Source organism: Megalobrama amblycephala, linkage group LG4 (genome assembly GCF_018812025.1).
Source record: "Megalobrama amblycephala isolate DHTTF-2021 linkage group LG4, ASM1881202v1, whole genome shotgun sequence".
In the NCBI taxonomy this organism is placed as follows: domain Eukaryota; kingdom Metazoa; phylum Chordata; class Actinopteri; order Cypriniformes; family Xenocyprididae; genus Megalobrama; species Megalobrama amblycephala.
Window position 1 is genome coordinate 35933156 of NC_063047.1, and position 22677 is coordinate 35955832.

Here is a 22677-nt window from a genome sequence, read left to right on the forward strand (position 1 = left end):
CCTGTCAGTCGTATAATGCATGTCAATGGGAATTCCATCTATAAGAGTAAAAAAAAACATGCACAGACAAATCCAAATTAAACCCTACGGCTTGTGATGACACATTGATGTCCTAAGACACAAAAGGATCGGTTTGTGTGAGAAACCGTATTTTTTACCTCTGATGCCCTGGGGGTAAGCAGATAAACATCAAATTTACATTTTTGGGTGAACTACCCCTTTAATATCTTATGTCATTTTGTTTCTCAAGTAAATTTATCTTGATTTAAGAATGCTTGTACTGGAAAACAAGACTTTTTTTAAAAAAAAAAAAAAAAAAGAGAGAGAGAGAAGAAAAATCAAATAAAAAAAAAGCAATTGAGTACCACTGCTTTATTAATCTACACCAAAGCATGAGGGCATCTCCACAATATAAACAGCACTCTGATGGACAAACCGCTTTTAGTCCATATCCAAAAGGTAACCCTGAACACAGATTGCTTTCTTCCTTGTTGCAAAGTGCATTTATAATATCAAAATGAGTCAGTCACAATCACTTTTGAAACAATTGCACTCACTATTAGCATGTAGCCAACACTAATATAACAAGATTCACAAAGCCTTAAATATCAACAGTTTACAGCATTGCTTTTGCAAATACATCATTAGAAATACACAAATAAAGTTTCACAGTAAGTACTCTGTTCTTCATAAACAGCATGTTCATGTTCAGTAAACAGTGAAAGAAAAAGAAATGTTTCTTCAAGAAATGTGTCCATGTCTAATCTTGCAATAATATGTGACCGACCTGGAGAGTCCATAAAGTCAGAGTCACCTTGTAATCACAGACATCTTTTTCTTTGTGCATTCTGTCTGTTTCTATCACATTCCTTCGGCTAATTTTCGATCTCACTTTACTACAGTGTTGCTGCTTTAATCATATTGAGATTGCATTGGTTTATGTAGTGTCTGCTGTCAAGAAGAGGGCAGAATTAACATACTCATCTCCCATCTGCTATGATAATCACAAAAACACAGCTCTGACGGCCGATAGATTTACTGCCGACAGCAGACTGTAGAAATGCTTGAGGACAAATCCTGTTTGTAGGTATTTTTGAATGTCTTTAATGGTTCAAATAAGTAGTCCAACAAACTCCTGTCACAATATTTGAATGAAAATAGTCTAGGAAAAGGAAATGTTTTGCTCTGTTTGAGGGGGAGAAAAGATGTTTCTGCTGACATTCACACTGAATGTAGGACATTCATTCATTCAGGGTGAAGGTAAAAAAAGAAAAAGAAATAAAACTGGAATAAACAAACACTGGCATATATTCTGGAACTTCACCAAAGCAAACTGGAGTGGGTATGCATTGCTAATATGACAGAGATACAAAATAAGTAAAAAGTCCTACTACAACTTTCAGAACATCCTTCCCAGTTTGAAGCATATATATATTTATTAATACTTGATAAAATATTTATTGAAACTGATCTGCAAAAACACCCTGTTCTGTCATTCTAAATTATGGTGAATAACAAGTACAAAGTAGGACAGACAGAAACAATTATTCCTAAACCTTGTGCTTGTCCTGGCTCTGTATATCCTTCTGAATGATCTTAACAGAGAGCTGAGGTTTATCTTTAAAGAGATTTCAGTCCGACTCACTACAGATTGTTTTGTGAAGCTGTCACAAGATAATGTAGGCCGAAGGATGGGGTAGTTAAAAACTAAATTTGAAAACCCTGACAGGAAACCCACAAGTTTGGCAAAGGTTTTGGCACAGATGACAAACATGGAGAGAAAGAAAGAATAGCTTTAGGCCAGTGAATCACAGTGTTACGTACATCCAGACTCATGAGAATCAAATATTCTTGATGCCCATACAAAGCCTACTTCTGTCTATGTAAAACAATTTAAAAAACAGTCAGTCAACACTGATGAACAGGGTTACTACACGCTCTGTGGTAAACAATCAGATAAAAGGCTCATTTTACCCTGTTTTGGCACAAGTTAAAAAATTATGGTCCATTGTCTCCAAAAAAAAAAAAAAAAAAAAAAAAACCCTCCCACTGAAATTCATTCCAGCATTTAGAGGGATCTGTCACAAATGAGGTATGTTTAATTTTAGTATTATGATGCAAGTTCTGTGCCTTAAATCCCATATTGTAATCCAAAAACTATTGCTTTTTATTCAACTATTCTGGATTATGGCAGTTCTGATACTTTCAGATTGCATATAAAATTAAATAAATAAATAAAATAATTTACTGTAAAATCCCAGATGTTTACATCAGTATACAGTCGTGAATATACAAAATGATTCTCTGTATATATATATATATATATATATATATATACATAATTTTACAATAATCTTTTTTTTTAAAACTGATTTTATCTTTACAAATTGCAACTGATTAACTGCCAGATGTGCCAGAAAGTACATTCATGTTAGCAGCAAATGACCGTTCAAAAAAAAAAAGTAGAAAAAAAAGTAAAATCCATTTTATACACAATTATATAATGTTAACAATGTCATATAAAAAAAAAAAAAAAGGTTTTATTAAATAATAGTCTTCAATTTGAGATGTAATGAGCCTATTAGGTAGCCTACATCATTGTCATCTACAAAACACTGCCACGTTATTATTCATCTCTATGAAACCCCTAAAGAGAAGCTCCTTCCATACTGCATTCAGACACTTTCTCTAAATCTTCCATCACTAAGTCTTGCTCGTTAACGTGGTTCATCCTCCTCGAGCTGTTGTTCTCCAGGCTATTAAGAGAGATGGGCTCTGTGGAGGGCTGCAGGTTTACCGGCTGCACAGAATTACCCTGCAACCTGTGAGAATAGGTCCGATGTTGACCACCGACAGGACACAGGCCGAACTTAAAGATGGCCTGAAATCCACGGCGGAAGTTCTCGTTGAAGAACCCATAAATTATCGGGTTGACACTGCTGTTGAAAAAGGCTAGCCAGTGGGCAAAAGGGTAGATGTAGATGTTAATAATCCTGTACTGATGTTCAGTAAGTTTAACATAGTCTGTTAGCATCATCAGCGTCCACAGAGGCAACCACGACAAGATGAAGAGCAAGGCCACGACGAGGAGCATTTTGATCACTCTTTGTTTTTTCTTTGACACAGAGTGACGGTTATCGTGGCCAGGTTTGGCCCCCGCCGGCATAGCCGTTTTAAACAGAGTGATCCCAATCCTTGCATACATGATCACTATGAGGGACAGAGGAGCTAGGTAAATGTTGGCAAACAGGACAGTTGTGTAGATCTTCCTCATCTCCTGGTTGGGCCAGTTTTCCCTGCACCAGTAGAAAGGGCTCGTTCGGTTACCATCTCCCAGGAACACGCGAATGGTTTGTTCTTTAGTCACCTGAAGCATGACGCCAGAGGGGCACATGATGGAGACTGCCAGGACCCAGATTATCACAATAATGAGGGTGGCTGTTGATATTGTCAGTTTTTGCTTGAAGGGATACACGATACATCTGAATCTGCAAAAGACAACAACAGGCAGCAGGTTAAGGATTTAACTGCTCTATAAAGAAACAGCTGTTTTAAACAAAGGTGTTAAATAAATGTTTTATCTTGTTATGCAGTCACACTGAACACTAATGACTGAGGCTATAGTTTCTTCTATCCAGTATATTTGGGGATGAACAAGGATGACAGAATTTCAAAAGATGTTTTTCTCTCATTTCCTGTTCTCTGTACTTAATATGGCTTGGTTAATAGTCCTTTCTGAATCATTTTGATCTGAAAAAGGTTTCTACAGCCCGGAATGTTTGTTTCGCTATAGATTTTTAGTATGATTAACTACAATAACCCATTTATAGTTGTCTCTGCTCCACTATTTAACTAACAAAAGCCCCTTTAAACCATGTAATAAAAAATATACAAATGGTAATTAGGGGCCAAGCCCCGAAGGGGCTGTAGCCCCTATTGTAATTGTACGTTTTCCCTTTTATTATTATTATTCTTCCTCCCGAATGGGAGTCTATGGCAGCCCTATCAACGGAACATGAGAAAATGAGGAAATTTGGCACAGTTGTAGAGATGCTCATGAATAGTGATTGGACCAAATTTGGAGTCTCTAGAACCAACTCTATAGCGCCACCACCAGTTCAAAATTTCAACATTCTAACGGTTTTAACATTTGAACTGTTTGTCATAGAAAAATTAAATTTAGTTCATCTGATTCGTCTCTTCATGCTGATGCTATTCAACTTCTTACATTAAGTCTCCACCCATTACAGTAGCGGCCATTTTGAAAAGTACAGTATTTGTTTTTTTCGCTTCTCCTCCTTCAAAATTTGTCCAATTTTGTCCAAACTTTGATCAGGTGATCTTTGGTCTGAGCCGCACAGAAATGACTGAACAGATTTTTTTTATTCATCTTTGTTCAAAAGTTATGATGTCACGAAGTTAACGAGGTTGACCCAAAATTGCTATAGAGGCTGTATCTCGGCCAAACTTTGAGCAATCGAAACTAAAATTGGTACACTTGATCAAGACCATGATCTGAGGTTCCATGCCAAATTTGGGAACAGCGCCACCTACAGGTCATGAGATCTGAAAAATGGCTATTTTGGCCAATAACTTTTGAACACTTTATTAGAAAATCAAGATCTTGGTGTCTATGGATTCCCTGTGCCATGCCGAATCCGAGGATATCGAATTCGTCAACATCGGATGAACCACGTGTCCGCCATTTTGAATTTTGTCATAAATTGCAATAACTTTTAAACAATTTGACATATCTTCACACAAATTGGTACGTATGACCTTTAGAAGGTCCTGAAGGTACCTGAGAAGTTTCAACACAGCGCCACCTACTGTTCCACAGATGTAATGATTATTGCAAAACCACTTATAACTTTTGAAAACACTTTCCAAAATGTGTATGCTTTATGTCATTTTATTCCCTGGCTTATGCCGATTCCGACGATGTGTCATTTGTCATTTTCCTTAAATGTACCTGTCTGCCATATTGAATTAAATCAAAAACAGTTTTTTCGCTACTCCTCCCACAAATTTTGGTCAATTTTGTCCAAAATCAGCTCAGATGATCTTTGGACCGAGCCGCACAGAAATGACTGAACGGATTTTTGATATTCGCTACCATTCCCAAGATATTCATCTCTGAATGTGACCTTGCTTGTGTTTGTTGTCTTATACTAGTTAGCTTAGCACAGTAATTGCTTAGCATGCTAAACTATTGCTATTCTTTCTAATGTGGTCTTCAGTCAACAGGTTAACCAAAACTTAGTTGGCATTAAATAACTTTGCATACTAATATGGTTAACATGCTATGAAGCTTTTTTTTTTGTGAACTCTTTCTCACACTGAAACCTCTGCTTAGCATACTGATGAACTTGCATGGCTGATTAGCTCAATGTGTTACGCCACGGATCCCGAATGCTCTGCATCGTGGGTTCGAAACTCAGTGTGACACATGCCCAGACCGCATGAGGTACTGTGGCAGGAAAAGATGCAGAACTTGTGTCTGTTCTAGGCATTCTGCCTAAAACTGGTCTAATCTGAAGCTATCACATGCAATTCCTTTATGTCCAAATTCGTAGTTATTCTTCTTCCCCCTGTATGGTAATCAATGAACCATAAGAAGGAAAATTATCAAATTTGGCATGCTTGTAGTGATAGTAATTAAAAGTAATTTGACCAACTTTGGAGTATCTAGGACTAAGTCTATAGCGCCACCACCAGTTCAAATATTCACTTTTGTAAAGGTTATAACTTTCGAACCCTTTGTTCCAGAAAAATGAATGTCAATACAACTGATTCCTCTCTTCATACTGATCACATTCAATATCTTACATTAAGTCTCCACCCAGTACAGTAGTGGCCATTTTGAAAAGTACAGTATTCCGTTTTTTCGCTACTCCTCCTTCAAAATTTGTCCAATTTTGTCCAAACTTTGATCAGGTGATCTTTGGTCTGAGCCGCACAGAAATGACTGAACAGATTTTTTTTATTCATCTTTGTTCAAAAGTTATGATGTCACGAAGTTAACGAGGTTGACCCAAAATTGCTATAGAGGCTGTATCTCGGCCAAACTTTGAGCAATCAAAACTAAAATTGGTACACTTGATCAAGACCATGATCTGAGGTTCCATGCCAAATTTGGGAACAGCGCCACCTACAGGTCATGAGATCTGAAAAATGGCTATTTTGGCCAATAACTTTTGAACACTTTATTAGAAAATCAAGATCTTGGTGTCTATGGATTCCCTGTGCCATGCCGAATCCGAGGATATCGAATTCGTCAACATCGGATGAACCACGTGTCCGCCATTTTGAATTTTGTCATAAATTGCAATAACTTTTAAACAATTTGACATATCTTCACACAAATTGGTATGTATGACCTTTAGAAGGTCCTGAAGGTACCTGAGAAGTTTCAACACAGCGCCACCTACTGTTCCACAGATGTAATGATTATTGCAAAACCACTTATAACTTTTGAAAACACTTTCCAAAATGTGTATGCTTTATGTCATTTTATTCCCTGGCTTATGCCGATTCCGACGATGTGTCATTTGTCATTTTCCTTAAATGTACCTGTCCGCCATATTGAAATAAATGGAAAACAGTTTTTTCGCTACTCCTCCTACAATTTTTGTCCAATTTTGTCCAAAATCAGCTCAGGTGATCTTTGGACCGAGCCGCACAGAAATGACTGAATGGATTTTTGATATTCGCTACCATTCCCAAGATATTCATCTCTGAATGTGACCTTGCTTGTGTTTGTTGTCTTATGCTAGTTAGCTTAGCATGCTAATTGCTTAGCATGCTAACCAGTTGTCATTCTCTTTAATGTGGCTCTTCAGTTATCAAGTTAACCATGAGCTTCATTAGCATTAAGTTAGCTTAGCATGCTAATATGGTTAGCATGCTAAGTAATGCTTTTTTTGTGAATTCTTTGTTAGACTAAAAGGTTTCTTCCACAGTCTGTTGAATGTGCATCCTCAAGTAGCTCAATGTGTAAAGCCAGTTATCTGAAGAGCCCTGTATCCGAAGTTAGTGGGTTCGAATCCCAGGTGGAGCGGTTTTATAAAATAGTGTGTTTTGATTCCTTTACTGCCTCTTGGATTAGAAATAAATGCTTTTTGTTTCATGCTGTGTTCATTTTCATCTAAGCTTATGTACATTCTGAGTTCATTCTTGCCCGTAATTCTGAACCAGCTGTTTCATGTTTGTTCATTTTCTGCTGTTTTTCCTCTTCCTGCTCTGTATTGCACTACAGCATGATGAGCTGCAGAATGATCTAAAGTGCAGCTTTATAAGAATTCTTCATTTTGAGTTCATTTTCACATGAACTAATAAACTTTGGCAGGTGTGGAAACATTCACTTGCACAGTGGTGCAATGAGATGAGAAATGGACCTTGGACCCGGAGGTCGTGGATTCAAATCTTGTGTGGGGTTCCTTTATACAATTGTGTGTAATGAGTCATTTTGATACCTTTTTTATCCAAATAAGGATTGTGCTAATCTTTATTCCTCTTCAATGAGATACAAGTATTTTAGTTCATTCCGTGTTCATTCTCTGAACTTCTATTGATTTTCATTAGGGGCCAAGCCCCAAAGGGGCTGTAGCCCCTATTGTAATTGTACGTTTTCCCTTTTATTATTAGGGGCCAAGCCCCGAAGGGGCTGTAGCCCCTATTGTAATTGTACGTTTTCCCTTTTATTATTATTATTCTTCCTCCCGAATGGGAGTCTATGGCAGCCCTATCAACGGAACATGAGAAAATGATGAAATTTGGCACACTTGTAGTGATGGTCATGTCTAGAAATCTGACCAATTTTGGAGTCTCAAGGACCAACTCTATAGCGCCACCACCAGTTCAAAAATTCAACATTCTAAAGGTTATAACTTTTGAACCATTTGCTCTAGAAAAATACAATTTAGTACATCTGATTTGTCTCTTCATGCTGATTCTATTCAAATTCTTACATTAAGTCTCCACCCATTACAGTAGCGGCCATTTTGAAAAGTACAGTAGTCCGTTTTTTCGATACTCCTCCTTCAAAATTTGTCCAATTTTGTCCAGACTTTGATCAGGTGATCTTTGGTCTGAGCCGCACAGAAATGACTGAGCAGATTTTTTTTATTCATCTTTGTTCAAAAGTTATGATGTCACGAAGTTAATGAGGTTTACCCAAAATTGCTATAGAGGCTGTATCTCAGCCAAACTTTGAGCGATCAAAACAAAAATTCGTACACTTGATCAAGACCATGATCTGAGGTTCCTTGCCGAATTTGGGAACAGCGCCACCTACAGGTCATGAGATCTGTAAAATGGATATTTTGGCCAATAACTTTTGAACACTTTATTAGAAAATCAAGATCTTGGTGTCTATGGATTCCTTGGGCCATGCCGAATCCGGGGATATTGAATTTGTCAACATCGGATGAAAAGCATGTCCGCCATTTTGAATTTTGTCATAAATTTCAATATCTTTTAAACTATTTGACATATCTTCACAAAAATTAGTATGTATGACCTTTAGTAGGTCCCGAAGGTACCTGAGAAGTTTCAACACAGCGCCACCTACTGTTCCACAGATATAATGTTTTTTGCAAAAATGCTTATAACTTTTGAAAACACTTTCCAAAACGTGTATACTTTATGTCATTTTATTCCCTGGCTAATGCCAATTCCAACGATGTGTCATTTGTCATTTTCCTTAAATGTACCTGTCTGCCATATTGAAATAAATGAAAAACAGTTTTTTCGCTACTCCTCCCACAAATTTTGTCCTATTTTGTCCACAATCAGCTCAGAAGATCTTTGGACCGAGCCGCATAGAAATGACTGAACGGTGTTTTGATATTCGCTACCGTTCCCGAGATATTTGTCTCTGAATGTGACCTTCCTTGTGATTGTTATCTTATGCTAGTTAGCTTAGCATGCTAATTGCTTAGCATGCTAACCAGTTGTCATTCTTTTTAATGTGGCTCTTCAGCTATCAAGTTAACCATGAGCTTCATTAGCATTAAGTTAGCTTGGCATGCTAATATGGTTAGCATGCTAAGAAATGCTTTTTTTGTAAATTCTTTGTTACACTAAAAGTTCTCTTCCACAACATGTTGAACATGTGTCATAATGTAGCTCAATGTGTAAAGCCAGGTACCTGACGAGCCCTGTACCTAAAGATAGTGGGTTCGAATCTTGGGTGGAGTGGTTTTATGAAATTGTGTGTTTTGATTCCTTTATTGCCTCTAGATTAGAAATAAATGCTTTTTGTTTCATGCTGTGTTCATTTTCATCTAAGCTTCTGTACTTTCTGAGTTCATTCTCGCCCATAATTCTGAACCAGGTGTTTCATGTTTGTTCATTTTCTGCTGTTTTTCTTCTTCCTGCTCTGTATTGCGCTACAGCATGATGAGCTGCAGAATGATCTAAAGTAAAGTTATTAAATATAACATTCAGTGCAGTTTCATAAAAATTCTTCTTTTTGAGTCCATTTTCACATAAACTAGTGAACTTCGGCAGTTGTGTCAACAGTCACCTGCACAGTGGTGCAATGACATGCGCAATGGACACTGGACCTGGAGGTTGTGGGTTCGAATCCCGTGTTGGGTGGTCATTATGCAATTGTGTGTAATGAGTCATTTTGATTCCTTTTTTATCCAAATAAGCATTGTACTAATCTTTATTCCTCTTGAATTAGATACAAGTGTTTTTAGTTCATTCTGTGTTCATTCTCATCTGAACTTCTATTGATTTTCATTTCATTTCCACCTGTCCTTCTGAACCAGCTGTTTTGCATGTACATTCAATTTCTGCTGTTTTTGCTCTACCTGCTCCGTATTGCGCTACTGCCCCTTCTGGGGCTTGGCCCCGAATTGCTGCTTGCAGCTATATTTGCAATTTATTTCTGTCAGGATCATGATCGTCAAAGATAACTGGCAGTTAGCATACAGTTTGGATTGGCAGTATGGTTCTGTTCTGAGCAAAAACCCCCTGCCCATCCCTGCAGCCTAGCATGGATAAGAGCTGGGAGAGCAGCGATAACCCCCCTTTAGGGTAAAAAGAACAGAACCAAGTATTGCAATATCATTAATTTTCTTAATGACAATAATTAATGTAACAACGTAATTGAAGAATGAGTTTGATCAAAAGAAATATAAGAAGGGCAAGTCCTCACTGGACAAAAGAGGAGCTGGGGATGGAGGAGTGTAATTAACTCCTAAGCAATGCGGACTGATAATACTGAATGGACCATATATATATATGAATGCAGTGATAGGAGTCTTATTCCTATATGTCAATGTGAATCTGCTGAGTGTCAGCTGATGTGAGCTTGACTAACGTGACTTGCCAGAACTAACGCTATATGCTTGTATATCACATTCCGAGTACTCCACATTTGGAGTTAACATCTAGCAATTCTGACTTTTTTTCTTGGAAATTTGAGATATATTGTGATATATATAGTTTGTGAATTTGATGATAGATTTGCTTGACTGCCATGTGATACAAGCGGTGAAACGGTACCAGTGCTGATACTGGGAGAATATTGAACGGCTCTCAGCCAATCAGATTCGAGAACCAGAAATAACTGTTGTATATATATATATAGTCAGTTTTTCTTTTTTAATAAATATGCAAAAATGTCAATAATTCTGTGTTTTTCTGTCAATATGGGGTACTGTGTGTACTTAAATGATTTTAGCAAATGGCTGCAATATAACAAAGAGTGAAAAATTGAAGGGGGTCTGAATACTTTCCGTACCCACTGTTTTTTATATATATATATATATATATATATATATATATATGTCTGCATTTTATAGTCATACACTTTCCAGGACTTCTACAGACACACACTAGGCGAAAAGGCTGTGCTGAATCCAGTTAAGTGCATAATAATAATAATAATAATAATAATAACTTTATTTTTATATAGCGCCTTTAAAGTAGCTTCTCAAGGCGCTTTACATAAAACAAGCAAATGAGAATACAACACACACAAAGTAAAACAAGTTATGCATATACGCATGAAAGATAAAAAACAAGACAATCAAGAAAAAGCTACCCCCAAAAAAATGAGTTTTTAAATATGATTTAAAAATACTTAAATTCTGTGCATCTCTGATGTGAGGAGGGAGTGCATTCCAAAGCCTAGGAGCGTAGGATGAGAAGGGCCTATCCTCTACAGAACGCAACCGAATGCATAGAAATTTATATTCAGTTCATTCAATTTAGTAGACTGAATAGATAAAATAAGCATTTTATAAAGCTTATTGGCGAAAAGTTCAAAATGAAGGATAAATACTAATTTGATGCTTTAGAGATGCACTTCTGTGAAGACCACTCTTTAAAAAGACACTTCCTTAAAAGAAACAAAACAAAACAAAATGAGATATATTAACAATATCTCTAATGTGGAAAAGTAACTGATGTGGAAACTTTGTACAAAAGCTTAAAACAATTCTTGAATGTGACAGCATTTAAAAAAACTGATAATTTACAGCAATCTTCTTGGTGCACCCAAGCTTTATGCACCTAGTGTCTGTCATTGTAAACTGTTATTATCTGCAGAATAGACAACAAATATAAAAAGCAATTTAAAATAAGTCTGATGCCCTCTGTGTACCCTTGTTTTTTTCCCCCAAACTATCTAAATAAATACAGGGTAGGATACAAATCAATCTACACTACAAAACTACTACAAAAAGTAAGTACACAGTATTAAGTGCCTAAATGCCTGCCTTCCAGGCTCTTTTAGTGATATGTGGGAGTACTTTCCATGAATACCTTATATACAGCATATAACACATCCTCCTCTGCAGACCTGGAACATTTACATATATTTTCTATGCCATACCAGATTGTACTTCTGCATTCTGTGCCAGAAAGCACATCCTATTGTTAGTTTTGTTATATTGTTATATTATACGCAGTGCACTCTGTTTACGGCACACATGTATATGCTTCAATGCAGTATTACCCATATTGCAATACCATTATTTTGTGCTACATTGCTAGTTGATAAAAAAAAAAGAAAAAAAAGAAATATTACAAACCAAAATTATGCAGATTGGTTTTGAATAACTGACTTTTTAACCTTCAAAGAAATCAATTCTGACTAGTTTCATATTTACATGTGAGGCACATTGGCCATGAAATCAATTTGCCAGTGATTTATTCAATACATCTTTACATTCACATTTCATAGTAATGGTCAGAATAAAAACATTAAAACTGAGGTCAGACTAGACTAGAGTTTGCTTTAATGGCTGTATAATTGATTTTATGCACTACTTAGTAATGGATGTATTTGAAGTAGTTCTACATGCAGCCAATTTACAGCAATACAACTCTGTGGTGTATTTTGAAGTATGTGTTATAATGCCTTATTGTCTGTAAATAAATATGCTGCAGTGAAGTAATCATACAGACGGGAAACATACACCGAAAGTGTAAAACATGACCTCAGATGACTACTTAACACATAATTAAATGTGATTCCATGTGTAAAAATGTAAGAGGAGATCAGGGTTAACATAACACTCTTATTCACCGTCTGGTAGTATTAAGCAGGAACAGATGCATTACAGTGATAACACACACACACACATAAACAGACACTCAATCCAACAGTGATTGTTTTCATTTCACTGCTTCCCCCAAAGGCCCCATGTCGTGATGATATAACAATGACATCAGGTGGGCATGGAATCTCAGCTGTCCAATATAAAGGAACAGAACCAATCCAAGAACAGTCTGGACACAGTCTGGACCTTCCAGTGAACTAAGACACAACACAGAATGTTGTGCTTGTCCTTATCAGATTCACCAAATATCAAGCTATACCATTATGTGCCACTCTGCAGGTTCATTCAGTGAGACTTTCATGATCAACAAAGAGGTAATACAGTTGAGCTTGAATGTTTACATACTCCATTTACCTAAAATGTCAATTGTTTTAACAAAATAAGAAGGATCATAAAAATTGCATGTTATTTTTTTATTCAGTACTGTCCTGAATAAGCTATTTCACATAACAAATGTTTACATATAGTCCACAAGACAAAAATTAGCTGAATTTATAAAAATGACCCAGTTCAAAAGTTTACATTCCCGTGATTCTTAATACTGTGTGTCGTTACCTGGATGATCTACGACTGTTTGTTTGTTTTGTGATGGTTGTTCATGAGTCTCTTGTTTGTCCTGAGCAGTTAAACTGAGCTCTGTTCTTCAGAAAAATCCTTCAGGTCCTGCAGACTCTTTGATTTTACAGCATCTTCTGCATATTTGAACACTTTCCAGCAGTGACTGTATGATTTTGAGGTTCATCTTTTCACACTGAGAACAACTGAGGGACTCAAACACAACTGTTAAAAAAGTTTCAAACATTCACTGATGTTCCAGAAGGAAACACGATGCATTAGGAGCCAGGGATGTAAACTTTTTGAAACCTGAATAAACAGGATAAATAGTACTTTTTTGTCTTCTGGGAAACATGTAAGCATCTTCTTTAGCTTCCGAAGGGCAGTACTAATATACTGAAAAAATATGATCTTTAAACAAAATAAGAAAAACTTGCACATCATCTTCTTGATGATCACATCGCATTTCCTTCTGGAGCATCAGTGAATGTTTGAAACTTTTTTTAATAGTTGTGTTTGAGTACCTCAGTTGTCCTCAGTGTGAAAAGATGGATCTCAAAATCATTGTTGGAAAGGGTTCAAATATGCACATATTGAACTGGGCCATTTTTATCAATTCAGCTATTTTGTGAACATCTGTTATGTGAAATAGCTTATTCAAGACAGTACTAAATAGAAAATAACATGCAATTTTTATGATCCTTCTTATTTTGTTAAAACGATTAACATTTTTGTATGTAAACTTCCGCACTCAACTGTATCTTACCTACAGCCCAATTAATTTTAAAATCAACAGGCATCATTCATGAAACACCTGAGCTGAATTTCTGTTTAAATCTGTGTAAATCTTTTAAAAATTTAAGTAGAAATGATTTTATGAACGGCATAACCTTTTTATGATCATGTTTTAAATATGAGGCCTAATGTTAACATATGCCTTTAAATCAGTAATTCAAACCGGAGGTTTTAGCAAATTTCCAAGAGGGCAGCAGGATATCTTAAAAGTATCTAAATGATGACAATATTATTAATATATCCAAAGAATTTAACACTATTCTTGTGGTGCTATAAAATGCTAAATTAAACACACACACACACACACACACATAAAATCACAATTACAAAATGATTCGTTTTTTTTTTTTTTTTTTTTTTTTTTTTAATACATCAAAAAACAAAAAAGTTTGAAAACAAGCAGCTTTGTCATAATTACAGTAGAAATACCAGAAATATCTTAGCCTTTATATGGTGCCTTATTGTGTTGGATAACAAGGGGCCTTTGAGTTACAAAGGTTAAGAAACCATTGCTTTAAATATTCAAGCACAAATGCTATTTAAATATTTTTGAAAAAGCAACTGTCATTCTGTGTCATATGATCTTTTGACATTGCATCATTAATGCCTGAGCTGAGGGAGAAGGTTATATTACCATGACATTACCTGTCAACCGCTATGGCAACCAAGGTGAAAACAGAGGCTGAGACTGATATGCCCTGGACCATACCGCTCATTTTGCAGACCATGCTTCCAAACGGCCAACCTGGGGAGAAAAGTGAGAACACATACTAAGGGATGATCCTGGCTAAATTATACAAGCAGACACTAATTGGATGACATTAATGTCTATTAAAATTGTAAATGGTGTCCCATTATGTATGCACTGCTGAACTTTCATAGCATTTACAATGATGTAGTTTATCATGTTGTGTGTCATTTGACAAGCATCTTTCTCACATTGAGTCACCCAAGCAGCTGGTCCAATAAATTTAATGTACAGTGGATGGTATTTTGCATATTGACAAAATGGCACTTTATGTAGGACCACCTTTGAAAAATAGAGATATTAGAAATTCCTTTTTTACTGAGATTAATAATTAATATTTGCCTTGAGACTTTGACTGATTGAAAAACTTTATAAAAAAATTCAAAGTCAGGGTTAACTATACTGAATATCAGTTCAGTTTATTTGGCCAGATTTGACTTTAAACTCCAGTCAGAAATGAGCTGAATTATAATCAACGCACTGCTGTGGGCTGGAACAGCAAGATGCCTTCAAATTTGCCTTGGTATACAGCATGTGGGTCAGTTGCTATCACACTTACCATCTGGTGGGATTTGATGTATTTTGTGTATGATTGGAGGAGGTGAATTGGCTTAGGGAAAGGCTTAACAATATTTCGCTGTGGGGGTGGGGGGTGTGTGTAGGATAATTTTCTTTTAAAGTGTTTATAAAAACATAGAATTCAGAAATTGAGTTTTGTAGCTTTTAGTCCATGTGTAATTTATCTATCTTTGAGTCATTGTGAAAAAGAAGTACACTTTATCATGCTTTTAAAAAAAGAGTACTTATTAAGGAAATAATACTTTAAAAGAATATACCTAAGTGCTAACTGAATACTTAATTGCATGTTATTTACAACGAAATGAACAGGTATTATATTTTAAATTTATATTAAATGCAGTTAGTTGGGCTTAAGAGTGTTTTTTGACCCTGTTATTTAGGACTTTAGTCATTACGAATATGATATTTCATAATTACTTCTATTGTATTTGAAATACCCAGGAGAAAAAAATAGTACACTTCTAAAATGTACTTAAAGTGCTCTATTTTAATGATGAAGCTGCAACTTAATACATTAAAAATATTAACTTTCAATGTATTATCAAACAGCAGTTTAGACTAAAATGAAGATTTTACATGTGCTTTGGTTAACATCAAAAGTCTGCTTGTTTAAAGCATGACAAAAGATGATTAAAATATAATGATTTAAAATGTTTTTAAATGTAGTAAAACTTGATGAAACAATAAAATGGAACATGAACATTTACATTTACATTTAAATTGGATTAAAAAACAAGCAAGGACTTTGTCTCGTCTTTTCATAACACACAACTGATGCTAGTAAACTACTAAACATAGACAAATTTCAGTTTAGCAGATATACACATTTAAAATGTGTTTCTTATCTAGGAAAACTAAGAAAAACAGTACCAAACAGATTTTTGCCCAGCCTTAATGTTCTCTGGAAGAGTGCCCCTCCCCCAAAACATACCATCCGAACATCCCAATCGAAAGGGATGAAAATGTAGGAACCCTAAAAAAACCTTTACGAATCTGAACAATACGAGAGAAACAATTGTACTTCCTCTGGGTCTTTGGTGACTAATATGAAATATGTTTTTTTTTACTGACCTTATTTGAATATTTTTTACTGACCCTATTTGTTGAGTGCTATCTCACAGACATAGAAAAATACAAGATGATGTTTTCACCCATTGACAGCAAAAGCAAAAGCAAAAAAAAAAAAATTTAACCAAGGGGTTTCGTTAATTTCTAATAAGGTTTTTAAAATAACAACAGTGCTAATTTAATTACTGTACACACTTTGGTTGTAACAAAAGTCTATTGTTAACTGCATTTTAGTCTGAATAAATAAACATCTAATTATAATTCAGTACTTTGGATAGAAAGAAAAGTATTCATTTTATCCCACCAGGGTTTACTCACAGAAATAGTCACAATCACATGCAAATTGTATTCAGTGTATAATTTATTATATGGGAAAGTATGAAGCTCATGAAATGTCCCTTACAGCAAATTACTGTCATTATGAATGTGCAGTAAGGACCAGCCAGCCGTGACACAGACCTCTTATCTGAGCGTCTTAGAACAGGAACCTTGGTGCCTTAAGGCAAAGCCATTCCACGTTTCTCATAGGCAAAGTGAAAAATGCTGAAGAAGGATTAACCCAGAAGGACCTGAGATCCTGGCGTTGAATTTATATGATTGTGTACAGAGAGGACCAGCCTGCCGCAGCACAAATCATCTCGTAAAGTAGCACTTTAGCTAGCACCTAAGAAGAAGCACACTCCTAGTGTGGTGTGCTTGATACCTAGAGGCAAAGCATGCTGTGCACCTCGTAAGCAAAGTGAGAAATTACCAAAGGGTAAGGTGATTTTGCATGTACCTTATGGTCTTAAGGAAGGATTAACCTCAGAAGAACCTGAGATCCTGGGGTTAAATCCATATCCAAACTGTAGAACCTTATGAATGTGTGTGGAAAGGACCAGCCTGCCACAGCACAAGCATCTTGTAAAGGTGCTTAGCTTAGCTAGCACCTTTGAAGAGGCCACACTCCTAGTGGAGTGGGCTTTAGTGCCTAGAGGTAAAGCCACACCGCAAGAAAGAGGGCCAGCGAATCTCTTTCTCTTTTAAGCGAAGTTAACACCAGGTGAGAGAGCCAAAATGAGAGTCAGAAATTATTCTGAGGCTGATTTCAAGGGCTCAAATGAAGCCTCCAATAATCCTTCTAGGACTACAAGATTCCAAGAAGAAACTCACAGTCTGCAGATAGGTGTCAGCCATCTGTCACCACACAGAAAATTAGATAATATGGGACGCTTCCCTGAATAAGGGGCTCAAATGCAGCCGACCCTGGGACTAGCCCTGGTGGCCCCTCAGATACCCCCTTTCCACCAGCACGAACCGGGTGCTAGTTCAGAGCTAGTGCTAGTGCCAGCTCGGAGTTGGTTCAACTGTCGAGCCTTCTAAGAACCGGTTTGCCTTTCCACGGGCTAGAGAGCCACCACAGAGCCAGGTGTTACGTCACTGTATACGTCTCATATTTCACAGCAAAGCTAGCGCCGCAGCGTCAAACACAAATACACCAGGTTCATCTCAGATGCATCAGCGATCGACGCAGCGATCGCATCGCATGGCAATCGCCGCATGACATCAAAGCTCTGCGAGAACGATCCGAAAGCACAAGGAGTCATATGCTCTACAAACGCTCCCGCAGATCCGCAGCACCCGCCGAATCGGTCCGCACTGCTCCGATGCATCTTGAACAAGCCTTCTATCAACAATCACGGATGTTTCACTACTGTTGATGCTCATGGCTTTGCGAACCTACATCGGCATCCGAACACGGCTCGCTGTAATTTGTATATAGACAGAGATTACAAGTGAGCTCGATTAGCTGCTATTTCAAAAATGGCGGTCACAAGTTTCTTGTTGGTCACGGTAACCCTGCCCCCAGCCCCTGACGCAAGCGGTTCTTACTTCTAGCCCAGCAATGTTTTGGTGCTACTTACGAACCACTTTTCCTGGTACGGAGCTGGTGCGTTGTGTGTCGAAAGACAAAGAGCTGATTTGAAACTAGGCTCTGGCTCCGAACCAGCACTCAAACTGCCTTGGTGGAAAAGGGGTAAGAGAAAGTATTTCCATTCTAGAAATACAGTCCTCATACTTAAAACAATTACATGCCATATAGATGACAGCCTTCCCAGAGACTGTGGGCTGGACAGCCATCCATAACCACACCTCAGCTTGTGAAGGAGGTGTCCATTGTGATAATCATGTGACTCCCACAAAGAAACGGTATGGAGCATCAGCGCATAACCCTTACGGCTTGCAGAGGGTCTCATATCTGGAATCCACAATATGTAGGAGACTATCCCAGTGTTGTCCGCCAGACCAACACATGGTTGTCCTTCAAGACCGCACTCCAACCCGTTGCCCAAGGGGAAGAAAACATTTATGGCTGCATCTATCCTGGCCTAACCTGGTGTTGCCATAAAGGCAACTGACTCATTGCTTGCTTATTATTACGACAATATAGAAAGTGTGGTGTTAGTATAGAACCCTGAATATGACGAGTTAGTGAAGCTTATAGGCTGATTTATACTTCTGCGTCAAATGTACACTGTACTGTAGCTACAGCGTAGGCTGTGTGTAGCACGCATACCAAGACGTGCACCTCTTAAAAAACGTGACAACGCGTCAATTCTACGCGGACCACAAGCGCTGTAATTGGAAGAGCGAGCGTTTTCAACTTCCATAGGAATGAAAAATGCTCTGTTTCATGGGACACGGACCATCAAACTGCAACAAAAGTCATTGCCTATATGCCGCCATCACTGCTAAAGCTTCTCTGACAACGTACATGACAAGCTGCTTCTTCTTCGGCTTTTGCCTTGATACTCAACATGACCGCGGACACTGCCAACTAGCAGTCTGCGTGCACGTTGACACGAACAACAACGCAGAAGTATAAATGAAAACAGACGCATAGCATAAGGCGCAGAGGCTCCGGCGTAGAACAGCCTTATGAATAGTACCACAGCACAACTGAGATTGGAATGGACTGGCTTAAAACACGAGACCGCAGAGAGTCGTGTAGATGAGCAATATCTGAAGAGTCATAAGAGCACAGCTCTGGTGAGCCTTTAATTTCTTCCAGACCTGCACACCGAGGTCTCGTGTTTGTGGAGACATCCATACTGTACTTGCATGGCTCATTCAGATTCAAATTATTCGAATAAGTCAGTGGGGATATGGGAGGATGCCTCGAGTAGAGAGGAATTTAGCAAATTACCTTTCGCCTTAGATTTTTACTTAAATAAATAACCTAAAATGAATCTCCTCCCTCCCCCTCCAAGGATGGTGCTGAGGTATAGAACGTTGTTACAAGAGTCAAGTCAAGTCAAGTCACCTTTATTTATATAGCGCTTTTTACAATGCAGATTGTGTCAAAGCAGCTTTACATTGATAACTGGTACATAATTTTGGCTGCACAGCAGCTCTTAAAGAATAGTGTCAATGCAGGCAGATCAAAGCATCGTTGAATAAATGTCAAGAATACTGTTGAATATCAAATGTCAAGTCAAATGTCGAGTGTCCCCAACTAAGCAAGCCAAAGGCGACAGGGGCAAGGAACCCAAACTCCAACAGGTGACATCAGGTGGCAAACATGTGGCAAATAGGTGTTAAAATGGAGAAAAAAACCTTGGGAGAAACCAGGCTTAGTCGGGAGGAGAATAAACTAGGGATTAGCTAGCTTTAGGTCGAGTTGGCACTGTGGTGTTTGGCTCCCCTTAACATATATATATATATATATATATATATATATATATATATATATATATATATATATATACACTGCATATTAAGGGGAGACATTTGAGATATTAAGGGATAGACATTTGAGATAACTATCAATGTATATGTCAAACTCTATAGTAACTGGGTATTAACGGCCCACTGAAGTGTCTTGCCTTGTTGACGAAATTTCCACAGAAACAGTTTGTGTGACACTAACGTGAAACCAGTCTTTATTCGTCCCAGTGGAATGCATATTTACACTCTCTGAATCATTCCTTATCCCCTATATTGCACACTATGTGCCATTCACCAACAGGAAATGTGTGAACAAGTGACCAGTTTTAGCCATGCAACTTCAGTGTCTATTTATAATGTAGGGGGCGGGACGATTTAGATTCAGGAGGACTTGATTGGACAGAAAATCTGATGAGAAGCTGAAGTGCAGCGTGATATCATCAAAAGCATTGATCCTTATTGGCGGAAGTGAGAAACTGTACGTTTTGAATCTTCTAAATGTGAATTTTGTCATTGTTTTGGAGCACATTAGGATATAGATAACAGTAAGGCTAACATATTCATGCTAAAAATAAAAAAAACTTCAATTCATCAATAGTAACCTTAACCCCATCAATAGTAAACGGGCTGCTGACTGCTGTAGGATGCGCATAAGTGAGAGATATGGCAGTGCAGATCACGCATGCTCTCTTTCCACCTTTTTCCTAACAAGTCTTCTACATTTTAGATTATGGGAGGCACTACTGGTTTGGGGAAGTTCCACTCAAAAAGACTGAAACAAATAATTTCAAATCATAAGGTTGCACCACAAATAATCTTTAACTGTCTGTTTAACTGAATGAGCTGTAAAAATGTCCTTCATGTTCTATTTTCAAACGTCAGGAGAGTAACGTAACTCTTGGTATTTCAATGTGACATGCTATAACAAGAATATTTATAGCATAAGCTCTTTTCAGTCACTGTATTCTTTTCTTTTTTCCCTTTGTATTAAATGCTGAATTCTTGACTAATTGAAGCTTGAAGGATATGCCTCCATGGCAGCCATGATTAACAGAAGTACGCGCCATCTACAGTACTGATGTAAGGTTTCAACTACAAGTGATTTGATTTGACTAGAGTCACAAAACTGATTACTCTCTGCCTATCCAATCCTGTTGATGCATAAAAATAACATTAAAACAAGCATATAATGACCACAAATGGAGAGAAAATAGCAGAAGTACCAATGTACACTACTCCCAACTGAGTCCCAATCTGTCTTGAAGTATAGTGAACTCTAATTTTGCTAATGATTTTGTCTCTATGGAAACACACACTTCCTCTACCACTCAGAAGAGTTCCCATTTGTTTCTCTTTCAATGTATAGTTCTACCTATAACACTAAAATAGCACTAAAAGGATTTGCATGAATTTGTCAGCCTTGTCTCATGAAAAAAAAAAAAAAAAAAAAAAAAAACTATTTTACATTTTGGCAAATTGGTAGCAAATTTGTATGAATTGAAAGGATTTGATCACTTAGAAAACCTATGAAATTTATTAAAAAAAAAAAATAAGCATGTAGGTCAACCCCTAACCCCACCTCTAAAACAAACTATCAGTGGGCCGTAAGCATATTGCATTAAAACATATGAGTAAGAAACCAATTCATACATAAACATAAAATAACTACAAATGAGAGGTTGTCGGATTTTGTATGAACCCTAGATAGTATATCAGTTATTAATATGGCAATCATGGTTCTGCCGTGTTATACAAAATAAAAGAATGAAAAAAAAACATTAATGTTCCATTAAACATTTTAGAATCATTTAAAAGAAGTACAAATAGCTAATCATAAAATTGCTGGAACCACAATTACATACTGAATAAACATGCATGAGACATGTTTATAGTTCTTGTAGGCAACACTCTTGGCAGTGAGTGAATATAGCAGCTGTGTTGTTGCACAAAACATCAAGTGTATGACACCTGAGGTCATTTAATTTTGTACTGAAGGTAAATTACCACTTCAACTTAATTCATATACACTCAAATTCCTGCATCCTTTTTTTACATAAAAGTAATGTTCACATAAATATAGTGGCAGATAGTAGATGACAGGAGTATAGGTTGTCAAATATAATTCGGTATTATAATTATAGCTCATAAACACATCTGCAATATATGAATGTAAATGCAGTTCAAGCAATGGCACAGTCTTCTGGTGAAAATTCTGGTCTGGCTTGTCAGGAATAGCTGTTCATACTGGTCCTATCTTAAATATGAAAATCTCTCATTCTAAAGGTGAACAGCATCCTCTACTGCCAAACACAACATGAACTTCAGGCTACTAGAATAGATGATCATTTTTCTGGTCACAATAGCCCTAAGAATATTCATAAATATCAGTTGAAAATTCATTCAAGCATGCAATAAACCTAAGCTAGAACAAGGGACTTTAAGGAATATGCAAATAATTACATAATTATATTGTTCCTGGCATTGCACTGACCTGTAATAATGTTGTCAAGAAGAGTTGTGGGCATACAGAAAATCCCAACAAGAAGGTCACTGATGGCGAGGTTGAGGATGAAAAGGTTGGTGACAGTGCGCATGTTTTTGCTCCGTAACACAATGAAGCACACCACTCCATTTCCAACCATG

General features: G+C 37.1%; 1 protein-coding gene across 1 annotated transcript in view; it reads right to left on the minus strand.

Moving 5' to 3' along the window:
- Positions 1-356: 356 nt before the first annotated feature.
- npffr2a (neuropeptide FF receptor 2a) overlaps positions 357-22677 on the minus strand; it is a 24191-nt gene continuing 1870 nt past the window's right edge. The window contains exons 2-4 of the mRNA XM_048189093.1: positions 22526-22677; positions 14577-14676; positions 357-3488 (exon numbers count right to left, since the gene is read on the minus strand). The exon at positions 22526-22677 is cut by the window's right edge and continues 186 nt beyond it. Of these exons, the coding sequence (XP_048045050.1) occupies positions 2648-3488; positions 14577-14676; positions 22526-22677 (1093 nt within the window). The 3' untranslated portion in view covers positions 357-2647. The remainder of the gene's footprint in view (positions 3489-14576; positions 14677-22525) is intronic.